General features: G+C 30.3%; 1 protein-coding gene across 28 annotated transcripts; it reads right to left on the reverse strand.

The window, feature by feature from the left end:
• Nucleotides 1-649: 649 nt before the first annotated feature.
• Nucleotides 650-22,622, reverse strand: LOC122855067 (zinc finger protein 260-like). 28 transcript variants are annotated; one of them, XM_044156205.1, is made up of 11 exons: nucleotides 22,461-22,621; nucleotides 21,712-21,796; nucleotides 21,587-21,611; nucleotides 21,306-21,500; nucleotides 20,895-21,110; nucleotides 20,120-20,774; nucleotides 19,872-19,967; nucleotides 19,566-19,652; nucleotides 18,359-18,514; nucleotides 17,589-17,892; nucleotides 650-3,364 (listed from the first exon to the last, which is right to left on the reverse strand). In XM_044156205.1, the coding sequence occupies exons 4-11, from the start codon at nucleotides 21,372-21,374 to the stop codon at nucleotides 2,968-2,970; spliced, it is 1,980 nt and encodes a 659-aa protein (XP_044012140.1). In that variant the 5' UTR covers nucleotides 21,375-21,500; nucleotides 21,587-21,611; nucleotides 21,712-21,796; nucleotides 22,461-22,621; the 3' UTR covers nucleotides 650-2,967. The 28 variants fall into 28 exon arrangements, with proteins under 28 accessions (XP_044012140.1, XP_044012132.1, XP_044012137.1 ...); XM_044156197.1 differs by lacking the exon at nucleotides 21,587-21,611 and having other exon boundaries at nucleotides 21,306-21,393; XM_044156202.1 differs by lacking the exon at nucleotides 21,587-21,611.
• Nucleotides 22,623-24,682: the final 2,060 nt, after the last annotated feature.

Here is a 24,682-nt window from a genome sequence, read left to right on the forward strand (position 1 = left end):
GTAAGTAAATTCTACGTAACAAATTCTCATAGAAACCACAAAAAACCATCAAATACATACCAGAAATAATAATAATAAGATCAAATCAAAAATTCTTAAGTGTTGTATACAAAAGTGACTCATTTTTTCTCTTTTCAATAAACAAAAGACGTGAAATAAAAAAAATAAAATTAGGGGCCGGTTCTTTCGTCCAACATTACAGTTAACTGAGCATTAACTAACTTTAACTAACTAAGCATTAACTACTTATCGATTGATATTTTCAATACTAAAGCATTTAAAAAACGCAGTCGGTAACCAAATCCTTAGTTAACTAAAGTAAATTAGTTAACTGTAATGTTGGACAAAAAAACCGGCCCTAGGCAGTTTTTTTTTAATATTTACAAAACTAAATTTACAAAGTAACGTAAGAAAACCGCTTAATTTTTTTTATTCATATTTTTTATTTCACGTCCTTTGTTTATTAAAAAGGCAAAAAATGAGTCATTATTTTATACAAAAATTAAGAATTTTTATTTTGATGACATTTCACTTCTTATGTTTAATTAGACGCTATTCTGGTGAAAATCCTATACTTAGTTTTCAATTTTTTAACAATAATTTAAAAGGTTTTTTTTGAAAATGAATATTATGAAAATAAAGTTCAGAATACGTAGAACAAAAGGTATTTATTAATATTCCTGTCAACAATTTTATACAATTGTTTTTTATTTGTTCAGAAAAACTATAAGCTTGGACATACTAACTATCCATTCTGAACTTGGTAGAAATTTTTTTTTTTTAATTTTTACGTAGTTTTCATAATGTGATACTACACGAAATAAAAAATCTGTTTTGATATATCGTTTTATAACATTCAGAAATGATTTATGGCTTCCCTGGTGGAAATCATTTCTCCGTAAAATTCCGGAAATACTCCGTAAAAGTCCGGAAAACTCCGTATCACTCGGGAATTGGCCCATTAAAATTTTTTGGTCATTTATTTTCCTTCATTTTACACAGGTATTTTGGAATTGTTACGGATTTCTCGTATTTTTCCGCATTTTTTTTAAGTCAGCCAATTCCGAAATAATCCGGAGCAATTCGGAATAATCCGGAGCAATTCGGGAAAAATACTTCTACCAGGGTTCTGTAAATCGTATATATTTACAAATTTTCTTGGTCATATTTCAGTAACGTTTAAACATAAATAAAATACGAAGAAGTTCCGAAAAAATATTCCCACCAAAAAGCATCAAGAAATAAAACACATCTATCTACATGTATACCGAAGTTTTTATTTTCTGCATTTTAAGTTTCATTTTAAATAAAGTTTTGTGCACAAAAATCACTATCGACAGTCTGCTACTCGAAAATTCAATTTTAGCTCTTTCAGGCTTTCAAGGAGTTTCTCACACGGTATTGAAAGCAATGTTTTTTTTTCTATAAAATTTCGACATAAGTCGCTAAACGATCAATTTCATTATTAACCGCAAAATATTTTAAAGGAATTGTATAATATCATAGTGATTCATAAAATGCTGTTTAGGCCGAGTGATGGTTAAGTTTACCATGTAATTATCAGTCACCACGTCACATTGACAGTCATCGTTTCCATCGTTAGTTTATATCGACTATGATATGAAAAATGTGTTGGGAGCTGTTTGAATATCTATTATACGAAAAAGGAAACATCCAAAAAATTTTTTTCTAAAAAGACTAAAGGCATAAAAATTAAAATTTGTCGTTTTTTTTTTCAAACTAAAAATTACATTGCAACGATTGATTGTTCTACTAATTTTTGAATTCAAATAAATGTTTGCATAATGATGGTATTTATTCAAAAAAGAATAATTCGAAAATATTGTTTTCATGATTAAGTCAACCAAATATAGTCAAATCAAATCAATAACTTTAATCGTTGCAACTCACAATATTTATGAAAACATAAAAACAAATAAAAATGAATATTGTTAATATTCAGTTGAGAAATGAAAAAAAACCGTTAGTAAATTTTTTTAAAAATATCTAATATTAATATATAAAAGTATACGTGCTATACAACTTGGAGTGACCATAACTTAACAATTATCAGAAGCCTCACTTGCACAAAAGCAAATAAAAATTGAAGATAAACAGTTACGGCATTTATGCTATTTAATATTAATGCCTAGTATTATTAAATTATCTTAAACATTATTTCATTTGATTTTTATTATGTTTCCAAGACTCAGTAGTTTTTTTTCAATAATTTTCAATCTCTTTAATACATTGATCAATGTAACTAATTTTTTTTCTATCAAAAACTACAACTCAGTCGCTGCAAAACATACCAGCTCACAATGAGTACATCATCTTTTTTTTTCTTTTTAAGGAAAAAATGTGAAAAATCTAATTAACTAATGGCTATACTGAAATCACTTAACTGTAATTTAAAAACAACAAAGAACAAAATTAAAAAATATTTATCTTAAAATTAAATATTCAAGTTTTTATTCTGTGTTGAAATATTTGCTTTGAAAAACTCTTTTTGTGTTGCAGATAACTAATATTGATTACAGAGTAAAACAAAGTAATCTTATTTGAAATCAAAATGTGAAACAGATCATTTGTTTCGTATTTACCCATCAGTTTTCTATATTGTTATCGCTTAATGTAACTGAAACTCACTTTATTATTATGCTTTATTAATTTTTTTTTAATTGCACCCTCACTGGTGAGTAGATAGTACTCTAGGTATTTCTTTGTATAGCCATAACTTGTCATGACATCTGGCATTTGACAACGGTAAAATTGATGTTCCCAAGTGTAAAGTACATTCTAAAAATGCAGGCATCAAACAATTGTAAATAGAGTCAAGTCTTAAAGTGAATTGCGTAAAATTCATCATCCACACGAATGAAATATTTATAATAATTTTTAAAATTGAAAGGGCATGAATCCATTTTAGCTTAGCACATACGACAGGCACTTTTGCCATATCTTAAATCATTTAGGCTCTGGAAAAGCCACTTGGCATTTGTAAACTTCGTCAAGCATAACCGTTTGACCTTGAGCCTGACTAACACTGACAGGAGTTGCTGCATTAACAACAACTACTTGCTGCCCAGGTTGAGTCTGAGGTTGTTGTTGTTGTTGTTGTTGTTGTTGTTGTTGTTGTTGTTGTTGTTGCTGTTGTTGCTGTTGTTGTTGTTGTTGTTGTTGTTGTTGTTGTTGTTGTTGTTGTTGTTGTTGTTGTTGTTGTGGATTATTCACATTTGGCTGCTGTGAATTGCTTGCACTGTTAGTGCTCTGGTTGCGTGCGGTTTGCCCATATTTTTCATGAATTGCACGATGACGTTTCAAAGCGAAACGATCAGAAAAACCTATTTCGCATATGTCACATCTAAGAAGAAAAAAATTAAAATATAAATGATCGTTCAAAAAATAAATATAGTAAAATAAACAGTAGGACAAAGTCGACAGATAAATTATAAAAAAAAAAAAAATATTGTTAAGCATAGACTTGATTTATTCAACTTTATGAATGGTTGATATGATTATAAGTTTCTATTGTTATTATTGAAGTGAAACTGCACTCGGAATTTTTTATTCGGAAATTCGAAAAAAAAATTCTTGGCAATAAGCAACTTTAAAATAAGAAAAACAACCTGGTAGGAATTCGTCTAGTTTTGTTAGATTGAATCTTGTAACTAGCTATTATTATTAGCTATAAAATGTATACTAGAAAATAGAAATTTATTAGCTAATAAATACCTAATTCAATCTTCGAAATTTTTGATGCCAAAAAAAATTATATAATTAACAATTAAAAATAAAAATAATAAACTTTTTGGATTAACAATGAAAAAATTATTATTATCTTCTGTTATTGCAAGATTTTCAATTTAATTTTTTTTTGTACAACTTAACATCCATGGAGGTTAAAAAATTTCAGTCCTTAGTAAGAAAGACTTTTATCAATACACTCAAAAAAAAACACATAATTTTATAAATAAATTAAATGAATCTCAAAATAAAAATCTATATAAAAAATAAAAACAAAATTCATTAATAATTTTTTTTTTTTTAACTAAGTATTAAACGAAAGATGATATCGTGACTGTATTTTGTTGACGATAAAATTGAAATATTATTAATTCAAGGCATTCTTGATTGATGCACAACTAAAAGAGTGTACAATTAGACATTTTTAGCAGTTTTGATAATTTATTAATTTTATTGTCTACGAAATACAGTCACGAGATCATTTTTCGTCTAATACTTAAGTAAAAAAAAAAACAAAAAATTGATGAATTTTTTTTTCAATTTTTATATTCATTCAGTGCATTCAATTTATTTATTTATTAAATTTATGTATAAAAATAACGTTTTTTGTATGAATTGAAGGTATTTTTTAATAACTATGAAAAGTTACTATATCCTTCACGTTCACGCGCGATGGCTTAAGGGTAATACACTCGCTTTTAGAAATTAAGTTTAAGTAGGTAGCTAGGTAGGCAGGTTCGAACCCAGTAAAGTTGTACAAAAAAATAAGAAAAAAAAGCGTATTATTGTTATTATTTTTTTTTAAGTGTCTAGCAAAACTAGCTATATACTAGCTGATTGACCATTTCTGTGAAGCTTGTAAATGTCTAGCTTTGAATATAGAAACTATCTAAACTTGAGTTTGAATCTAGTAAAAATAGTTATTTTATAGACATTTATGGGACGAGATTTCTACCAGGGCATGTTCTTTTTTTTTTTTTTAAATTCTTCTTGGGAAACTGAAATATTCAATTGATAGAACCCTTGGCTATTCTTACTATCTTTTTTAGAAAATGCGAGAAAAAAATTTTGTTTGTTTTACATCAACAATTTGAGAATAAGCAAAGTCACGCCTGCGCAGTCAACTAAAAAGGGGCAACCCTTGACATTCTTGAGTCAATCATTGATTTTTGCTATGGCCCATTACAATTTTTACCAGAATCTTAATTTTATTTTTAAGTTTTGAAGATAACGCCTCATTTTTTACGGGCTTAAGTTGGCGGCCACTTTAGCGGCGAAATCGGCGAAATCCTAAAATGCGGGGATCTATAGGGTAATCCGAGGGCCCCGACTTTTTATTAATCTGTCCTCCTCTCGCACATACACTCAGCCAGCTCATCGCTGTTTGCCACTGGAGTGGGGAGGCAAGCGTTACGCGCGGGAATCCAAGCGCACAATATATATTTATGATAACGTATGTAATTTTTTTTTATATTTTATTTAATTATTTTGTTATTATATATTTTTTTATTATTGATCATGTTTACGAACAATAATCAACAAATAATGATGAAAGAAAACTACGGATTTAAAGTTTTTATTTTTTTTCTCGAAAACGTACATTTGCTACCTCGTTATTGAGACGTTTTCTTTAAAAATGACTCTAATGACAAATAGATGGACGTCGGTGTTAACTTGTTAAAACTTGATAAAAATTAAGAAGCCCTGTGGCCTAGAGGTTTAAGGCATTTTCCCGGAAAGCAAAAGACTCGGGTTCGAATCCCGGCGGGGAAACCTCTTATTTTTCCAAGTTTTTGTTTTTTTTTTCTGAGATGGCATTTAAGGTTGAATGTAAATCGCATCGGTGAGCAAAGTTTGGGCCCAAGAGGGTGCGCATCTACACACGGTTATCAAAAATATTTTCACTGCCCCTCTGTCCAAAATATATTCACTATACTGACAGGTTCTTGGTAGTATGTGTGTATGCAGTCTATCTGGATAGACACACACATACTACCATAGCCAAGAAACATGAGACAGAACGACGAATAAAAGAAAGAGAATGACCGCTAATGATAGAAAATTTTAACTCTAATAATTGAATATCTTCTAAAATCCGTTGTAGAAAATGATCATTGAGGGCTTTAAAAATCCGTATTGTAAAGAAGTACAAACTGATAGTAAATTGAGTAAAATCGTATAGAAACTTCTTGAGCTAGAGAAGAAAATGTGTGTTCAGTCCCTATACCTACGTGTTAAAGTTGTCAACTTTGACATTAATTATCTAAAAAAAACCGTTGTGTAAAATTCTGAAAAAAATCAACAAAATAGATAATTATTCTGGCTTTTATATGAGACCAAAAATTCGAAAATCGTATAGTTGGGAATTCTATTTACATTCAACCTTAAAAGACACTACTGTGAATTTTTTCGAGGTTCTCAAGGTGGTTCTTGGAGGTGGGAAATCCGGAAAACTATTACTTACTCATCTTAGAAAATCTTATTTTAAAAAAAATATTTCAATAAAAGATATTTAATTATTACTGGTAAACATGATTTACGATAAAAGAATAAATAGTTAGTAAATAATTTTTTTTTAAATAAAATTTTCTAAAATAAATAAATTATTTTTCCGGATTTTCCGGCCTCAAGGACCGCCTTAGAAACTTGAAAAAATCCACAATATTGTGTCTTTCAATTGTATTTATCGATCGACGCCTTAATAATGAAGTAGCAAGGGTAAGTTGGTGAGAAAAAAAATCTTGGTTTATAATCAATTGTTTTTCGGGTTTTTCATTTTTCCCACCCCTTAGTACCATCCGCGGAGGCTTCAAAAAATTCTCAAATGGGTATTTTTTCAGCCTCTTTCAATTTCCACGAAAAAGAAAAAGTAGCATGAGTAGTTTTTTTTTTTTTTTTTAATAAAGTTTCGATATAAAGTAAAAAAAAAAGATAGCTTTCCATTTTCCGCACCCCCTAATAGCATCCAGAGGGGTTTCAAAGAATTATCGAACGCGTATTCTATCACCCTCTTTTGATTGCGATAAAAAAAGAGGTAACTATGAGTAGTTATTCGATTAAAAAATAACAACCGGTAACAACAAAATGTTAGTTCAAATTTTTTTACTTTTACTTGATTTTTCTAAAATTTTTATGAAGAGGGCCCCAGCACCCTATTCGTCCCTGATTAGGCCGCTATAGTGACCGCCAACTTCAGCCCCGTCATTTCTTTTGGTAAAAATTTCATCAAACAGTGTTTTAATTAATATTTCGTTGGTTATTAGCCAATGATTGGCAACCAAGCAATGGCCATTTGAAAATCAAGAATAACGGATAGAACCCACGTGATCTCTCAGAAGCTCAAATATTTACCATATAATTTTTTTTAGCTACATCTCTTTCTTAGTTACTACCATATATTTAATACTAGTAGTATTAAATATATGGCTACTACTCGTCCTTAGTATTTTATTTATTCAAAAAATAAAATACATTCCATTTATTTTTACAAATTACTAAGGACAAGCAATAGCTAAGGAAAAGATTTAGCTAAGAAATTGATGTAGCTAAATAAATTATATAGTTAGCCACATCTTTTTCTTAGCTACTGCCTGTCTTTAGTATTTTGCATCAGTTCCTTAGCTTCTATTCGGAATTATATTAATTTGTTGCCTTATTTAATTGCAAGCAAGCTTGTAATTCATTTCGGTTACTTTTCATAGTAGTTTCAAATTTCACCGCTAAATGGATTTTTATACAAATGGATTACAAAATTTATGATTCCTGACCTCTCGGTTGTGAACGTTCCAAAGCGCTTGATCACGACGTCCAAACGCGGCTGCCGGCAGCGTTGCCAACCATACAATTATGATGGTATCGATACCACGATTTGAGGATCCGATACAATGTACAATCATGTCACACAATGGTACCATAATATTGATAAAATACTCAATGGTACCATTATTTTGTTTTTTTATTGTTAGGATTTTTTCCTTTAAAAATCTACTATGAAATATGAACCCTTTAATCGATTTCAGTCGACAGGCACAGAACCTAGGAGTATAGCACTATGTGTATTTCGGTAGGGGCTTATTTTTCGTAACCAGTGTACCGTACATCAACGCAGAAGACTAATTTTCGTCGTAAGAAGAGACAACCATAAATTTTCAAAGTAATTAGCGAATATCTTTGCAACGGTACGGAGGAAGTGGATAATTTCTTTTTCATTAAGGTACAACAATCAGAATTTCTTGAAATTTAAACCGTAGATAGTTTAAATTAATGCATCGTTTTGTAAAATCAGTTTTTTTGTTATAAACCTTTTTTTTGAAAATAATTTTTAAAAGTTGACTACTTTTAGAGGGGTTATACATGGGCTTTTATGGGAGGCTATGTTTCAAATTTCTTTGAACATAACTAAATTACATTTGTAACAATCACTTTTTTTTCAAAAACTAATGAATAATAATAAAAATAATAAAGAATTTTTTAATGTTCGGTTCACATGGATTTTAATACTGCTTTTCGAGTAAATTATCAATCAAAAACACGGATTTGACTGATTTTCTTATGAGGAGCCATGATAACTGGGCAATATTGAAATAGCGGGAAAATTTAAACTTGCACAAAAAAAACTCAATTACAAAATAATGGAGCATTATAAATGCAAGTGTTAATAAAAATATTATTAAAAAAGATCTGGTAACGTTTGTTGGGGCGTGTGGCTTTTTGAGTTGCTTACAATTATCCATGGATACTGTACCCACGTGATCTCAGTAGCTCAAATTTTTACCATATAATTTCTTTTAGCGACATTTTTTCCATAGCTACTGCTTGTCCTTAATCATTTATTTATTTAACAAATAAAATACATGTAATTCATTTTTGAAAAATAAAAATGTCCAAGGAAAAGCAGCAGCTAAAGAAAAGATGTAGCTGAGGAATTAATGTTGCCAAAAAAATTATGTTTGAAGCAACATCAATTCCTTAGCTACATCCTTTTCTCAGCTACATTTTTTCCTTAGCTACTGCTTGTGCTAAATATGTCACACAATGTCACATCAATTCCTGAGATATTTTTCGGGATTGTAATTCATTTCGGTTACTTTTGATGATAGTTCCAAGTTTCACCGCTAGAGGGAGATGTTTTATACAAATGGATAAAACTAAAAATGTTTTAAACTATGTTTTAAACATGGTTTAAAACATCATGTTTTATACATGCCCATCCCTGCCTGTATGTATTATATTATATTATGATTCCGACCATTTGGAAATAGTTTACTATTCGGCCACCAGATGCCATGGTGAATAGGTTCAGAACCCTATACTGAATATATGTTGGACAGAGGTGCACTGAAAATATTTTTCATAACCGTAGAGTGGGTATAAGCATGCTTATACCCACTCTACATAACCATGTGTAGATGCGCACCCTTTTGGGCTTAAACTTCGTCCACCGATGGGACTTACATACAACCTTAAAAACAAACCATCGGGACAAAAAAAATGTTAGAAAATAAATAAGAAAAAAAAAATTAGTTACGACTTGTCGTGATATTCTTACGGCCGATAAGGAAGGTAGTGTCAATTTTTATATAAGGAAAATATGAGTATATATATGTATTTCTTTTTTTGACTAAGGTGGTATGTAAATCCCAAGGTAGGATAATTCTTTGGGTTCAAAGAGGCACCCTTGTAACCATAGCTTAAAGAAATAATAAGTGCCCTCTAATGTCTAAAATTTGTATACTTTACTGACGCGTCTTTAAAAGTATGAGCGAGGGCGCCTCGTATTTACACACACCCCAGCAAAAAATTAGTTGTAGCGTACCGGCACACACAAAGAAGTACCGGTAATGTACAACTAGTTACCGGTATTTTGTTATCAGGGACTAATACTACTTCAGCAGATTTTCAATGCTTTGCCTGGTACTTTTTGACTGTTTTTGACCCTAAATTTTCGTCTTAAATAATTAATAACTTTTAAAATTCGTGGTAGAAATCGATGATTTTTTAAAAATTATTTTTCGTAATTTAAAGAAGTATAAGCTGTAGTAAAATGAAGGTTTTCTGTGAGAGTGTTTTTTCAATAGAAGTGAAAACGTGCCGATGCTTCCTATACTTGTGTGTTGAAGTGTTAAATTGTTGTCAACTTTGACCCTAATTATCTCGATCAAATCGTGATAGAAAATTACAAAAAAATTTTTTCAAAATAGATCTTTATTTCACTAAAAAAATTAGCCTACTTTAATGAAAATTTGTGAGAGGGATTTTTTTTTCAATATTTTGATATACCACCTTAAATAAGTAATCTTAGATACTGAGTATTTAAATGAAAAACGGAATGACTTCAAATTAGGCTTAAAAAACGTGGTTTTCATTACTCTATCGCCTCTGAAAAGGTTTATCTCGATTCCAATAATCAACTTTTTTTTCTATTTTTGAAAAAAAAAAGAAACGAAAATATCTAAAAAATTCTATTTTTTATTATGTTATGAAAACTATAATTTTTTTCGGAAAAAGTTTCGAGTAAAAGTTGTAGGATTTTACCACACATGCTTTTTAAATCCTATACAAAGTATTTATGACAATTTTTTCAAAAGTTAGAGCGTTTTCCAGAAATTACTCGAAAACTAGGCAAGCAATAACTTTAGATAAAATTGTAATAGAGACTTCGTATTAGGCTTAAACAACGCATCTTTTGAAACTCCATCGCCCCTCATAGGAAAGGGCATTATGTATTCAGTCACTTTTTTTTTTTTTCTAAAAACTAAATTAAGGGAGTTCGAACGCAAAAAGTACAAATAAGAAATGTGACCTGGTGGGCCTCTCAATTAGGGCTTCATGCGGTACCGAGACTAGTCTCGGTCTCGCATGCGTCGTCTCGCGAGACCGAGACCGAGACCGAGACCGAGACCGAGACCGAGACCGCCTTGAATCAATAAAACGATACCGAGACCGAGACCGAGAGTATCGTTTGAAAGTCTCGCTAGTCTCGCGAGACTCTGAAAATTTTAAATAATATTTTTTTTTTTTTTTTTTTTCCCTCTTACCGTATCGAATCATATTGAAAAAAAAGAACTGTTATATTCCTGCACAGTAAGACACTGCACAGTAGGGCACTGACGCCAAAGTCACAAGATATTCACAAGCCTTATTATGTATCAATGAAAATTGTAAAGACTTAAGTTACGCCAATTATATTTTCCTCAACTGATATTTTTTGTATTTGATGTTTCAAAAGCAATGATTTACTTCTTGGAAAAAAAATACATATCGATGAAGTAAAAGAAAAAAAAAAAAGAAAATATACTATTTGTTTATGGCATTTCTAAAGACTTTTCTCAGACTAATTTAACGATTTTTAAATTTTCAAGATTCACTTTGAACATTCGTTTGTCTTTCATTTTTATTTTTTTTCTGGAAACAGAAAGATTATGTCTACTGTATTTGTTTACACAATTAGGACGTTCTGATGCTTTATCCTTGAAGTTGTTCAGTTCCTCTGTGGTCACGTTGAAGAAAACATCAAATTTTTTTTTAAAATGTCCAATAGCAAAAAAAGAAATTTCAGTGATAGAAATATAAACATAATTTTTTATTTCAAAAAATATGTAAAAAGTTTTAAATAAATCAATGTAAATATATATGTATATATATATTTTTGATATAAATATAATTTTTTTTTATGAATTTAATAAATGAAAATAAAAAACAAACGTCTTATATAAAAATAATTCTCGTCATAATTTTGTATGATTAATCAATTTTATTAATATTAAAATTAATAATCAATTTATTAATTAATATAATTCAATAATCAATATTTATTGCATTATTTTATATTTTATAATTTTAAAAAAATTAGGTAATACAATATTAATTGTTTTTATTTTACACGAATTTGATATACATGGTATTATTCAATCACTTTTTTTACTTTACTTGGACGAATAAATATTAGTATAAAAGCGAGACCCGGCGAGACTTGCGAGACCGAGACCGAGACCGAGACCGAGACCTGGTGCGAACGAGCGAGACCGATACCGAGACTCGTCGAATCTCGTCTCGTCTCGTACCGCATGAAGCCCTACTCTCAATGCTATAGTAAAAATTTATATAATTTTATGCGGCACGGTTCACTTTTTTCTGCGTAGACGGTCCTGTTTTCCACCAATACATGTGCGGTTGTGTGTATCAATATGCACACAAACGTATTTTGTTACCTCCACTCCTTCACTCTTTGACTTTTTTTTTTTTTTTAAACAATGATTGTTCAACTTTCTAGCTGGGAACTTGAATTTTTTTTTGATGTGTAAACATCTTTAGGCGCGGGTTGGGTTAGAGTAAAAGGAAAAAACATAGAGTTTAGACGTCAGATCCGGTAACGGATCTGGGCAGGAATCCATTTTCTGTTTGCGTTTTTACATGGCTGCCATAAGTCTAAACATGGCTGCCGTAATTTTAAACATGGCGCCTCCATGATCCAAGCTTTGAACACTAGATACACTACACACACATTACACACAACTACATTTTTCAGTGATATTTTGGCAATATATAGTAATAGTAATTTCGAGTGATTTAAACGCGCGTGTGAATTAAACATTGTCGAGCGGGTGGATTAAATCACGGAGGCGCCATGTTTAGAATTATGGCAGCCATGTAAAAACTCGACTTTTGCGTGTCGTGAGTTCGCACCCTCAGTCTACATTGCACCTTGCAGTGCCATGGTAATCGGTCGGTAACCGTTACCATCAGCCGTTCTGTAGTATAGATGAATTTAAATGCGCGTATTTATATATTTAATTTATTTATTATTATATATATATACGCGCCGTTGTATATATTAATATACAAGTATTTTATTTGTATTTATTAGTTATACTTGCATTTGTTAGGCGAAGTAAAGTTCATATTGTACATATATATACATGCATATGCAAGTATTTTTCATTTACAAGATTAATATACCTATTATTATTGTTTATATAAAATAATATTTCCTAAATACAAAAGATAATATTGAATTATTATACAATAATAATTTATTTATAATATTGACTAATTTTATGTTTTAAAAAAAGAGAAATAGACATTGATGACTGATGTGTTAGTTTGAAAGAGAAAATTATTATTGTAATTGTACAGAAGAATTTCAGAAGATATTATCATAACCGAGACAACATGTTTTTTTATTCGGTTTTTATAGAAAATTTTCTCACGATTACGGGAAAAATACGGAAAAAATTCCTACGAATGCGCAGTGGTTAAAAATGGAGTTGAAATATGGAAAAAACGGCTATTTATCGGTTATAAATCGTGTAGTTATTGAAATAACGATTAATTCTCGAATTTAATAATGGCCATCAATGAATCTCGTCAAGTAAAAAAAAAAGTCAACATAAAAAAATTCGATATCGCGAATAGTTTTCGAGTTATAATAACTTATATATTTCGATATATTAAGTTTTTTTGTTTAATATTAATAAAGGCAATCGATAAAACTCGCCAAGCTAAAAAAAAAGCCCAATAAAAATTTTTATATCTCGAATAGTTATCAAATTATAGATATTTTTTTTAAAATGTATACAATTTTTTTTTCTCAAAAAAAAAAGTCGAAATTTTTGTTTTTTTTTTCAAAAAAACTGCTAATTATTGATTGTCGCGTATTGTTAAGCACGAATATATATTTTTTTTTCGAAAATAATGAATATATCCAAGTTTTTTTTACTTGGTCGCTAGGTTTTTTACTTAGCTATATTTTTTACTTAGCTATATTTTTTACTAGCTATATTTTTTACTTAGCTATATTATAATAAACACACAATATCTACATAATTTTACTTAGCTATATTTTTCCTTAGCTATATTTTTTACTTAGCTATATATTTTTTACTTAGCTATATTTTTTACTTAGCTATATTTTTTGCTTAGCTATTTTTTTTACTTAGCTATATTTATAGCCAAACACACAATACCTACATAATTTTACCAGCTATATCTTTTACTTAGCTATATATTTTTTACTTAGCTATATTTTTTACTTAGCTATATTGTTTGCTTAGCTATTTTTTGTACTTAGCTATATATTTATAGCCAAACACACAATATCTACATAATTTTACCAGCTATATTTTCAACTTAGCTATATTTTTAACTTAGCTATATTTTTTACTTAGCTATATTTTTTACTTAGCTATATTTTTTACTTAGCTTTATTTTTTTACTTAGCTCTATTATATTATCAATTATGAAAAAAATTATCATTAACATTAGAAAGATATCGATAATTCGAAAACTATTCGCGCGATCAAAAAATTGTATTCGATTTTTTTTTCTCCTTGATGAGTTTAATCGACTTCCATTATTAAATGAATAAATAAAAAAAAATCGATATATCGAAATTTTAAAAAATATTATAACTTGAAAACTATTCGAGATATTGAAATTTTTTTAAAAACATTTTCTTCTCCCCGACGATCTCTATTGATTGCCATTATTAAATTTGAGAATAATTCGTTATTTCAATAACTATACGACATATAACCGATAAATAGCCGTTTTTTTCATATTTCAACTTCATTTTTAACCACTTTGCGCATTCGTAGGAATTTTTCGTAGAAACACGCCGAAGATGTTTACACATAATAAACCCGCGAGTCTAGATGGCTCACAAAATTTTTTTTTTCTATAATTATTCTAACATTTTAAAGTTTCTTACAGATAGTTTTTTATTTAGGTGTGAAGACAAGAACACGGTAAAAATTTGATATATGTTGTTTTTTTTAAACATTTTTCGACTTTTCCGTAAAGGTACACGCTAAAGGTACAACTAGGGAAAATTAAAAATAATGACGATTTCACGAATTTTATAGAGTAGATAATTGAAATAACGATACACCTTTTTCTTTAATCAGTTTTTTTGTTATAAGATGTTTTTTTGATTAATTAACTGTTAAAGATGGTCCTTTTTTTTGAGGTTAAACATAGGCTCTTATGGAAAATGATGTTCGGCTTTTCATAATACCCCATCGAAATACTTGAAAAAATAATGCCATATTTACCAAAAACTAAAGGATAAAACTAGAAAAAAAGACGAAAAATCATCACCCAAATTTAGTATAGATTTTAATATTCAATTTTAATTAATAGAGGATAATAAATTTTTGTCTTTGTCTAAATACTTGAGTGGAAGTGAGAAACAGTATTCTCTTTCTAATCTTTCGTCCTTTTCGCACTCATGAATATATAATGTTTTTAGCAAACATCCGCCAGATGTCTCTCATTTTGCCCTAGTTGTACCTAAAAGTTGTTGACTTTAAATATTAATAACTATTTTACTAGCAGGAAATTTTGACATAAGATAGATAACTATTTCATAAACCTACTCCGAAAATTTAACAAAAAGTTAAAGATAATCGGGTGTTGTTCAAACTCCTTTAATATATAATTGATTTTTATTGAAATATAGTGCATAAAATTGATAAATAATGAAAAAAATAAAAGGTTTACGCAAAAAAAAATAATCACGAAAAGTTCAAACTTTCGGTTTTTTGGGGTTGGTATGACAAAATCTACAATGTAAAAAGCATAGGTTTTTATTTAGAACACGCCCCTAAAATCTAGCTATGAAAATGCCTTAAGGAGGTTATGCACAAATTCATTGCGGGTGTTGCGGGGCGCCTCTGACGTCACAGACAAAACTGAAATCTGGCTACACTGTAAAAAAATAAAGTGAAAAGCGCCTGCGCCCCGTATACAATATATGGGATTGCGGGTATGTGTGTGTGTTTGAACATGCCATACGTTGCCACATCTAATTTTTGTAAAGTTTATAATTAATTTCTCATTAATTAACCGATCAACATATAAAAATTTTTCGCGCAATTAATAAAACTCGGTTTCTAGTATATGTGTGATTTTTTTCAAGACTTTTTCATCATTTTTTTTATCCGAAAAAAATGGTTGAAATTTCCATAAGAGCCAATGTTAAATATTATTTTCAATAATTAATTACAAAAAATTTAACCGATCAACATAAGAAAATAATTATACCGTTGTATTCAGAATGAAAAGATCTACTTGTGTACAAAATTTCAGAACATTCTCATTATATTTAAAAAAAAAAAGAGTAATTTCTGCATAACCTCCTTAAGGGAGTTCGAATGAAAAAACTACAAACAAGAAATGCGGCCTGGTGGGCCTCTCAATGCTATAGTAAAAATTTATAAAATTTTATGCGGTACCCTTCACTTATTGTTGCATAGACGGTCCTGTTTTCCACCAATACATAGACGGTTGTGTGTATCAATATGCACACAAACGTATTTTGTTACCTCCACTCCTTCACTCTTTGACTTTTTTTTTTTTTTTTAAGGCACTTTCATAGCTAGATTTTGGGGGCGTGTCCTAAATAAAATCCTATGCTTTTTACATTGTAGATTTTGTCATACCAACCCCAAAAAACCAAAAGTTTGAACTTTTTGTGATTATTTTTTTTGCCTAAACCATTTATTTTTTTCATTATTTATCAATTTTATGCAATACATTTCAATAAAAACCAATTATATATTAATAAAAAAAATTATCTTATGATATTTATTCATTTCAATATTGCACACAAAAATTTTTTTTTGTTAGTATGCATCACTGATTTGCACTGATATTAAGTTTTCTATTTATATCCAATTAATATCAATATTCATTATCAATCTTAATTTTATATCGTTAATAAAAACATTTTTAATAATATTTTTATTAACACTTGCATTTATGATGCTCTATTATTGTGTAATTGAGTTTCTTGTGTGCAAGTTTAAATTTTCCCGCTATTTCAATACTGCCCAGTTATCATGGCTCCTCATTAAAAAATCAGTAAAATCCGTGTTTTTGATAGATAATTTTAATTATTACTCAAAAAGCAGCATTAAAACCCCATGTGAACCAAACATTAAAAAATTCCTTATTATTTTTACTATTATTGATTAGTTTTTGAAAAAAAAGTGATTGTTAGAAATGTAATTTAGTTATGTTCAAAGAAATTTCAAACATAGCCTCCCATAAGAGCCCATGTATAACCCCTCCAAAAGTAGTCGACTTTTAAAAATTATTAAAAAAAAAAAAGGTTTATAACAAAAAAACTGATTTTACAAAACGATGCATTAATATTTCAACTATCTACTGTATAAATTTTAAGAAATTCTGATTGTTGGAACGTAGCTATGAAAGTACCTTAAACAATGATTTTTTAACTTTCTAGCAGGGAACTTGAATTTTTTTTTTTTCTATAGTTTTTCTAAGATTTTGAAGTTTTATGAAGGTAGTTTTTTATTTAGGTGTTTTAAGACAAAAACACCGTGAAAATTCGAGATATGTTGTTTTTTTTTAACATTTTTTGTTTATTACGTTAGCGTACGCGCTAAAAGTTGTTGACTTTAGACACTTTTACTAGCAGGGATAGACTTCTGAAATTTTGGCATAAGACTTGGCATAACTATTTCATAAACCTACTCTAAAAATTAAAAAAAGACATTAAGATAATCGAGTGTTGTTCGAACTCCCTTAATTTCTTTCCGAAAAAACTAAAACTAAAATAATTTTCCGTAGTGAAAAAAGTACAAACCTGTAGAAAAAAAAACGTAATTTAAATAAAGAGTTTGAAAAATACATGCGCAAATGAACCTATACTCCCTATGCTTGTATGTTAAAGTTGTCAACTTTGACATTAATAATTATCTTTATTTTTCCACGGAGAAAAATCACCAAATAGATCATTATTTCAGTTAAAAATTGGAAAAAAAAGTCGAAAATGAAATAAGGAGAAATTTTACATGAAAACAACCTTAAAACATTACCTGTGAGGCTTTTCTCCAGTATGAACTTTAGCATGATTCTTCAAATGCGTCGCTTGATTAAATGCCGATCCACATGTGTTACACCGGTAAGGTTTTTCACCTGTATGAATCCGGCGATGGTTCCACAGGGTAGAATGTCGGGCAAATGTTTTTTCGCACACTTCACATTGATAAGGACGTTCCCCAGAGTGAATACGCTCATGATTTTTTAAGTGTGGACTTTGAGAGAATTGCATACCACACACAGCACACTTGAATGGTTTTTCACCAGTATGTACACGCCCATGGTTCTTCAAATAAGCAGCTGAAAGTTTCATTCAATAGATTAAAAATATGTTCTATTATCTTGCTAATAAATGAAGCTTATTGAATATAAGTTATTTATAGTTTTGACAAGAATAAACATTGGATATTTATTCTTTTTTACATATGATTGTGCATTTTTCATTTTTATTTTGGCTTGACAATAATTACCAACTAGATTATTCATTGATTAACGACAGAACTGCTTCTTTTACTCTGATCGATGATGCAAACAATGACAACAGATTTAACAATTACCAAATTGTACGAAAAAAAATAGAAAATAACTGATCTTATTTATAAAAGTAAAAAAAAATTATCTGTATGTGAATAACAATAAAAATTAAAAAACTTCGAATGAATTGCAATACAACTCGATTTTTGTAATCACACTAAGCTGAAGCCACTAGCATATTGGTTATGAACAAATCAATCAACAAATACAATTATAAAATAAATTAAAGTACCTTTCGCAAAGGCCAAACCACAGACTTCGCATTTGAACGGTTTATCTCCAGAATGAAGTCTTTTATGAGACCAAAGTGATGAGTAGCGTGAAAATGTTCCATCACATACATTACAGTGGAATGGCTTTTCTGGCTGGTTTTGGTTTTGCTTACCACCTGCAAATAAAAATCAATTCGACAAATTAAGTTTTCTCAAAAGGCCAGTTTTAAAAATTTAACAGTTAAATCCTTTCATTCACAAAAACTCAGTTACGTTTTGAAACTTATAAGGCTTTTTAATCAACATTTTTCAGCAGTATTGTTTATTTTTTTTTCTTAAATTCGAATGCATGGAATATACACGATTGATGAGACAGTATCACTTGAATAAATAAGTAGTTTTTTATCAGTTTGAAATCTTTCTCAATAATCAAGTAAAAACTGTTGCATTTCTCATTACTCTTTGATTTTTAAAGCTATCCCTTGTAGGTTTTTTTTTATATTTTTTTTATCTCATATTTGAATAACGATAGTTCTATTTTTAAACTTTCGATCAATATAATTTTGAAAGGTCAGTTGAAAAATCGAGCAAGATAAACCCAACTTCTCAATAGGCTTACTTAAATAAAATGACACAAATTTAATTTTAATGAGAAAAAAAAATGAGACTAAGGAAATTAAAACCGTGAGTATCTCAATCTTAAACAAAAGTCATAAAAAGTAAAAATAAAATAGCAATATATTATAGATGTATTAAGGTTGTATGTCCAAAAGAACCAAAATATGTATGCATAAACAATACAGAACGTTTCTATAATAAAATTATAGAATCATCAACCATTTATTTATATACACAAATATAATTGAAATGAATCTTTTTTTTTTTTTTTTTTTTACATAAAACACATAAAAAATCAGAAGTTTATAAAAATAAAAAGCTGTTGTTAATTTGTTAGTTTGCTGTTTTATCGTTTGAAAAAAAAAAACATAATAGGTTTTTTTTATCTATGAATTGATTTTTTTTGAAAACTGTATAGGATTAGTACTAATTTTCTCTGATACAATTTTTTTTTAAACCATTGTTCTCAAAAGCTGGTTTGAAAAAAAAGTAAGGAATTTTGTTCAACTCAGACGATCCATGATTTGATAATCACTAAAAGACTAAGTTATGGAACTGGAAAAAAACATACGACCTCAAGTTTTTAGGCTGTGAATTTATCCGACTTACTTCCTATGGTGATTCGGCCTGTTGCCTTGCAGCCGCCACACTTGGCAAGAGAACTGATTCCAGAATCTAGTTTTTCATCGTCTTTACCTATCCATACATCACCCAATGCACGATCACGATAGCAATGAAATGACAATATGATGGAAAGATGGATGCAATAAAATAATAAAGAAAAAAAAATTTCACTTTTCAAACCAAATTTTTGAAAGATAAAAACGAAAACATTATATTAGGAAACAACCTGATTGATTACTTTAAAAAAGTGAAATTTTTCTTTCAGTTTTTTGGTCAAGTAAATTAACCTACCAATAAATATAATCCCAGTTCCATTGCATTTGTGGCACTTGGTTACACTTGTCACACCTCTTCGTTTCACTGGATGATGGCCAGGTTTGATAGCTGCTTAAAAATATACAAAAAAGAACAATATTTATTTTTACGGTTGTAGCAAAAACTGGTACAACTAAAAAAATATGATAAAATGTAAATATCGTGGTCGTATTAATCAGTAGAGATTTAAAAAACTAAACAAAATAGAATAAAAAAATATTTACTTTTTTTAACTTTAGTAGGGTGATGCTCGCATGGATCTTCACTGCCACATTCTTCACAATTTTGTACCTTGAGTTTTTGATGCATATTGGTTTTATGACTTTTTAATTCACCAGGTAATGCGAAACAAGCACCACAAACGTCACAAGTGTACGGTCGTTCGGGTGTTGTTGCCACTGCAACAGTTGTTGGTGTTTGAACAACTTGCGGTTGCTGTTGTATATTGCTTGGTGTAGGGTTGTGGCTCTTTTTGTGATGATTCAAAAGACTCATATGACCAAAAACTGAGCCACAAATGTCACACTTAAATGTTGCATTCGTGGTCGCAGCTACTATGCTCATTTGATTCAACAAATTATTATAGCCCACTGGCTGCACATCAAAACGATAGCAACCTTTATCATCAGTTGTAATAGCTCCGATCGTACTCACAGCATTTGTCTGTACTTTTTGTAACATATTGACATTATAGAAAAATGGGAATTCAGTTGTAGTGCTTTGTTGTTGATTTTTATCCTCCTTTTTTTCAGAAGTAACATACATCTGCTGAGACTGCTGCTGTTGGGTTTGCTGGCTTTGGGAAGCCTGTTGCTGAATCTGCTGAGGATCAAACATAGCTGCTTGTTGTTGTTGTTGTTGTTGTTGTTGTTGTTGTGGCTAAAAATTAACACAGTTTAATAGTCTTTTTTTCATCATATATAAATAGTTTTATGTTTTATGAATATTTAATACATCGCAATAATCACAAACGAAAATATAATTAAATTCAACAATTACCTGACGTTGATCAGTGTAACTTGGGTTACTCTGTTCCGTCTGCGTGAAACTACTAGTCTGTTCTGTTTGAGTAAACATGGAACACTTGACAGGCTGCTCGACCTGTTGACTTTCCTGATTTGTGATTTTTGTTAAATCACACTGATATCTATGCTGTTGGAGTAGATCTTTATCTTCTGTCGCTTCAATTGGCAAGGGATCTTTTTTGACGGTGTGCTGTACAAAATCATTTAATTCATAAATTGATGTGTTAAGAAGGTATACATATACATTTATATAATCTAATCGAACAAATCAGAAATATTTTGCAAAAAGTTTCTAATTGTCTTTAATATGTTATATTCTGTTATTTTTTTTTTTTTTTTTGCAATAAAATATATAATTATTTTGTTTTTTTCTAGCAACGCGTACCTGCTGTATATTATCAGGACAGGTTGCGCTTAACCACACCACGTTGTTACCATTCGATTCTAGGGCCATTGATGTAATGGCTTTGATCCTGCGCAATTACACAACATGCAATGAAAATCAACGAGAAAATCTTTCGATTCCGTTCATTATCAAGCATTGAATGATTAGAAATGTCCCGTTATGCTAATTCTCCATCTTTAAAAAATCCAAAAATCATTATATGAAAACTAAAACTAAATGTCCTTCCAAAATTCAGTGTAGCAGATAACAAATACAATTACCAACAAGTTTGAATAAATCAACTGCCTGATCAAAAGTCACGTAAAGAAAAATAATTTAAGAGAGTAATACATATAAATAAATGAATATAGGTATATGTACACGGTGATAGATAGATACTACTTACATGTAACTCCTCTACAAAATAATGAAGATGAATTGACATAAAGCAGTCGATATTTCTACACATCAAGTCATTTAACCAGTGCAAGCTAGTGTACAAAGAAAATTTGAAAGAACTTCATTCACTTTTGGATACATAGACACAATTTTGGTAAATTTTTCTACTTTCGAAAGACAGTCCTTAACGTCTAAAATTTGTCGACAAGAAATGAATTATAAATTTTATATAAAATTTTTTTGAAGATGAGGTTGTCTTAGAAATCCAAATATTTTTAAAAGTAAAAAGCTATATTAACAAATTTGATAAGAACATGGATTCTCTAGGTCCTTGTTGCGTTAATTTAAAACAGAATTTCTTGATCACACCCCCGGTCGTCAAGAAAATTGCTTCAAGAAAAAAATGAAACTTTTCAATAATTTCTAAAAAATATTCTTTTTTGATAATTAGTAAAAGTAGATAGGTATCAAAAATGTTCAGTTAAATTGGACATTTAGCTTGTTTGGAAAGCTTTAGTTTAAGCCAAATCCCGCGGCGTCAACAAACTTAAGACGGCCATTACGCGCGCAACAAGGATAACAATGCTTTAACACCGAAACGCCTGGTTACGCGATGTAGGGCATTTCAATAATATCCATAATTCAAAAAATAAACGTTTTCGCGTACCTCGTTTTTTAGAGTTTCAGTTATTTTCGCGGTTGCTCAAATTAATGGAAAAGGATGAACACTTCGTAGCGTAAAAACAAACAATTCACCTTCTCTTCTTAATGGTGTCCTTCGTTATTCATACACGGCCAACTATAGGCGTCTTCGTCTAAATGGATAATATATATAGAAACGTGGAATTATCGTTTTTTTTTCTCACACACGTCGTGATATGAAGCGCCAGCTACCTCTATCGCACTCTATCGTTCCACAGGCTAACACAAAGAGCATTCAGATCACAGATGTCATTTTAGAAAGAGTGGGGGTAGGTTCCGAAACCATCGTTCGGTTGGGATCTCCGAGATGACGATTTATCCCTATGTTCTTCTCTAGAATAGGTGTTAAGCGGTGTCTCCCATATATTTAATACTACTATATTGCGCATAGGGCATGATTTTGTTCGGATTCATTACGGTGCAGACAAAAATAAGAATTAAAACATGGCTGATCTAGCCCCTCATGTCCTACGCTGTTGCAAACTGACTTTTTGCTAACTGCGCATTCAATTGCGCATGCGCAAAAATAAACAAAAAAAAAATAACGTGCTTTCTTTTGGGTGTTTATTTTTTTTCACTTCAATGCGCATGATCATGCACATGCGTATTTCATGCAAAATTGAGGAGAGAGCAGGGGCGTCGAAACAAATAATTCTTAAAAAATAAGAATTAAAACATGGCTGATCCAGCTCCTTATGTCCTACGCGGTTGCAATTTGACTTTTTGCCGACTGCGCATTTAACTGCGCATACGCGAAAATAAACTGGAAAAAATAAACACCCAAAAGAAAGCACCTAATGGCGTCGAATGAGTAAAGTAAATCGGCCATGTTGCCGCAAACTTTAGTGGTCCCATGAGTTTGCACCCTAAGAATACCATAATAGAACATAACTAATCCAGCCCCTCATGTACCACGCAGTGGAAAACTGACTTTTTGCTGACTGCGCATCCAACTACGCATGCTCAGAAAGAAATTGGAAAAAACCACTAGGTGCTTTCTTTCGGGTGTTTATTTTGTTTTCACTTTAATTTTACCTTTAACTGATATCTGACTAGTTTTATGTAAACCAAAACTGGAAAAATTGTCTTTTTAAATGCAACTAGTTAAGCTGCAGTCCAATTCACAGGGCAAATTTTTTACAATTTAGGGCTTTTTTTTGCCGGTGATGGCGCTTGTAAAATTTTTTTTATATAGATTTCACATACAAAAGCTCTACAAGCGCCGCCAGTGGAGGAAAAAAGCCCCAAATTGTAATGCCCTAAATTGTAATGCCCTGTGAATTGGACTACTGCACCCGTATTCAGAGGATGTTCTCATTAGGGCTTTTTTCCGATGGCGGCGCTTGTGAACTTTTTATATAGATTTTACATAGAAGAGCTTCACAAGCGCCACCATCGGAAAAAAAACGCCCTAATAAGAACATCCTCTGAATACGGGTGCTGAAAAAAAGCATATTATGGGCCGCTTTTTTAGTCCATAGTTACAATTATTTGGTATAGTTCAACGTTTCTCTTTCCTATACTATACCATATTAAATCAACCCTACAACTATTACTAATAAATCAGCTTGAGGACAGCACCCGTATTCACGGGGCAAAAATAGTCTCATTAGGGCTTTTTTTTCCGCTGATGGTGCTTGTCAAAATTTTTCTTATATAGATTTCACATAGAAAGGCTTCACAAACGCCACCATCGGAAAAAAACGCCCTAATGAGAACATCCTCTGCAGTCCAATTCACAGGGCATTACAATTTAGGGCTTTTTTCCTCTACTGGTGGCGCTTGTAGAGCTTTTGTATGTGAAATCTATATAAAAAAAATTTGACAAGCGCCATTACCGGCAAAAAAAAGCCCTAAATTGTAAAAAATTTGCCCTGTGAATTGGAATGCTGAATACGGGTGCGGGAGGCAAAATTCCGTTTGTCAAAGTGGTGGAAATGCACGAAATGAAAAATCTCTAAAAATATAATGTTGACAGTGTAACAATTACTAAACGGGTGTTGTACACAGTGTTGAGTAGGTATTATACCGGTGTATCATACAGCAGTCCGATTCACAGAGCATTACAATTTAGGGTTTTCCCACTTGGCCGTGCTTTCAAATATGTATATAAAAAAAATTTTACTTGCGCCATCAACGGCAACAAAAAGCCCTAAATTGTAAAAAATTTGCCCTGTGAATTAGACTGCAGCAATACGGCACCCGTATTCACAGGGCAAATTTTATACAATTTAGGGCTTTTTTTTGCCACTGATGGCGCTTATAAAATTTTTTTT

The sequence above is a fragment of the Aphidius gifuensis genome, linkage group LG4 (assembly GCF_014905175.1).
Source record: "Aphidius gifuensis isolate YNYX2018 linkage group LG4, ASM1490517v1, whole genome shotgun sequence".
Taxonomy (NCBI): Eukaryota; Metazoa; Arthropoda; class Insecta; order Hymenoptera; family Braconidae; genus Aphidius; species Aphidius gifuensis.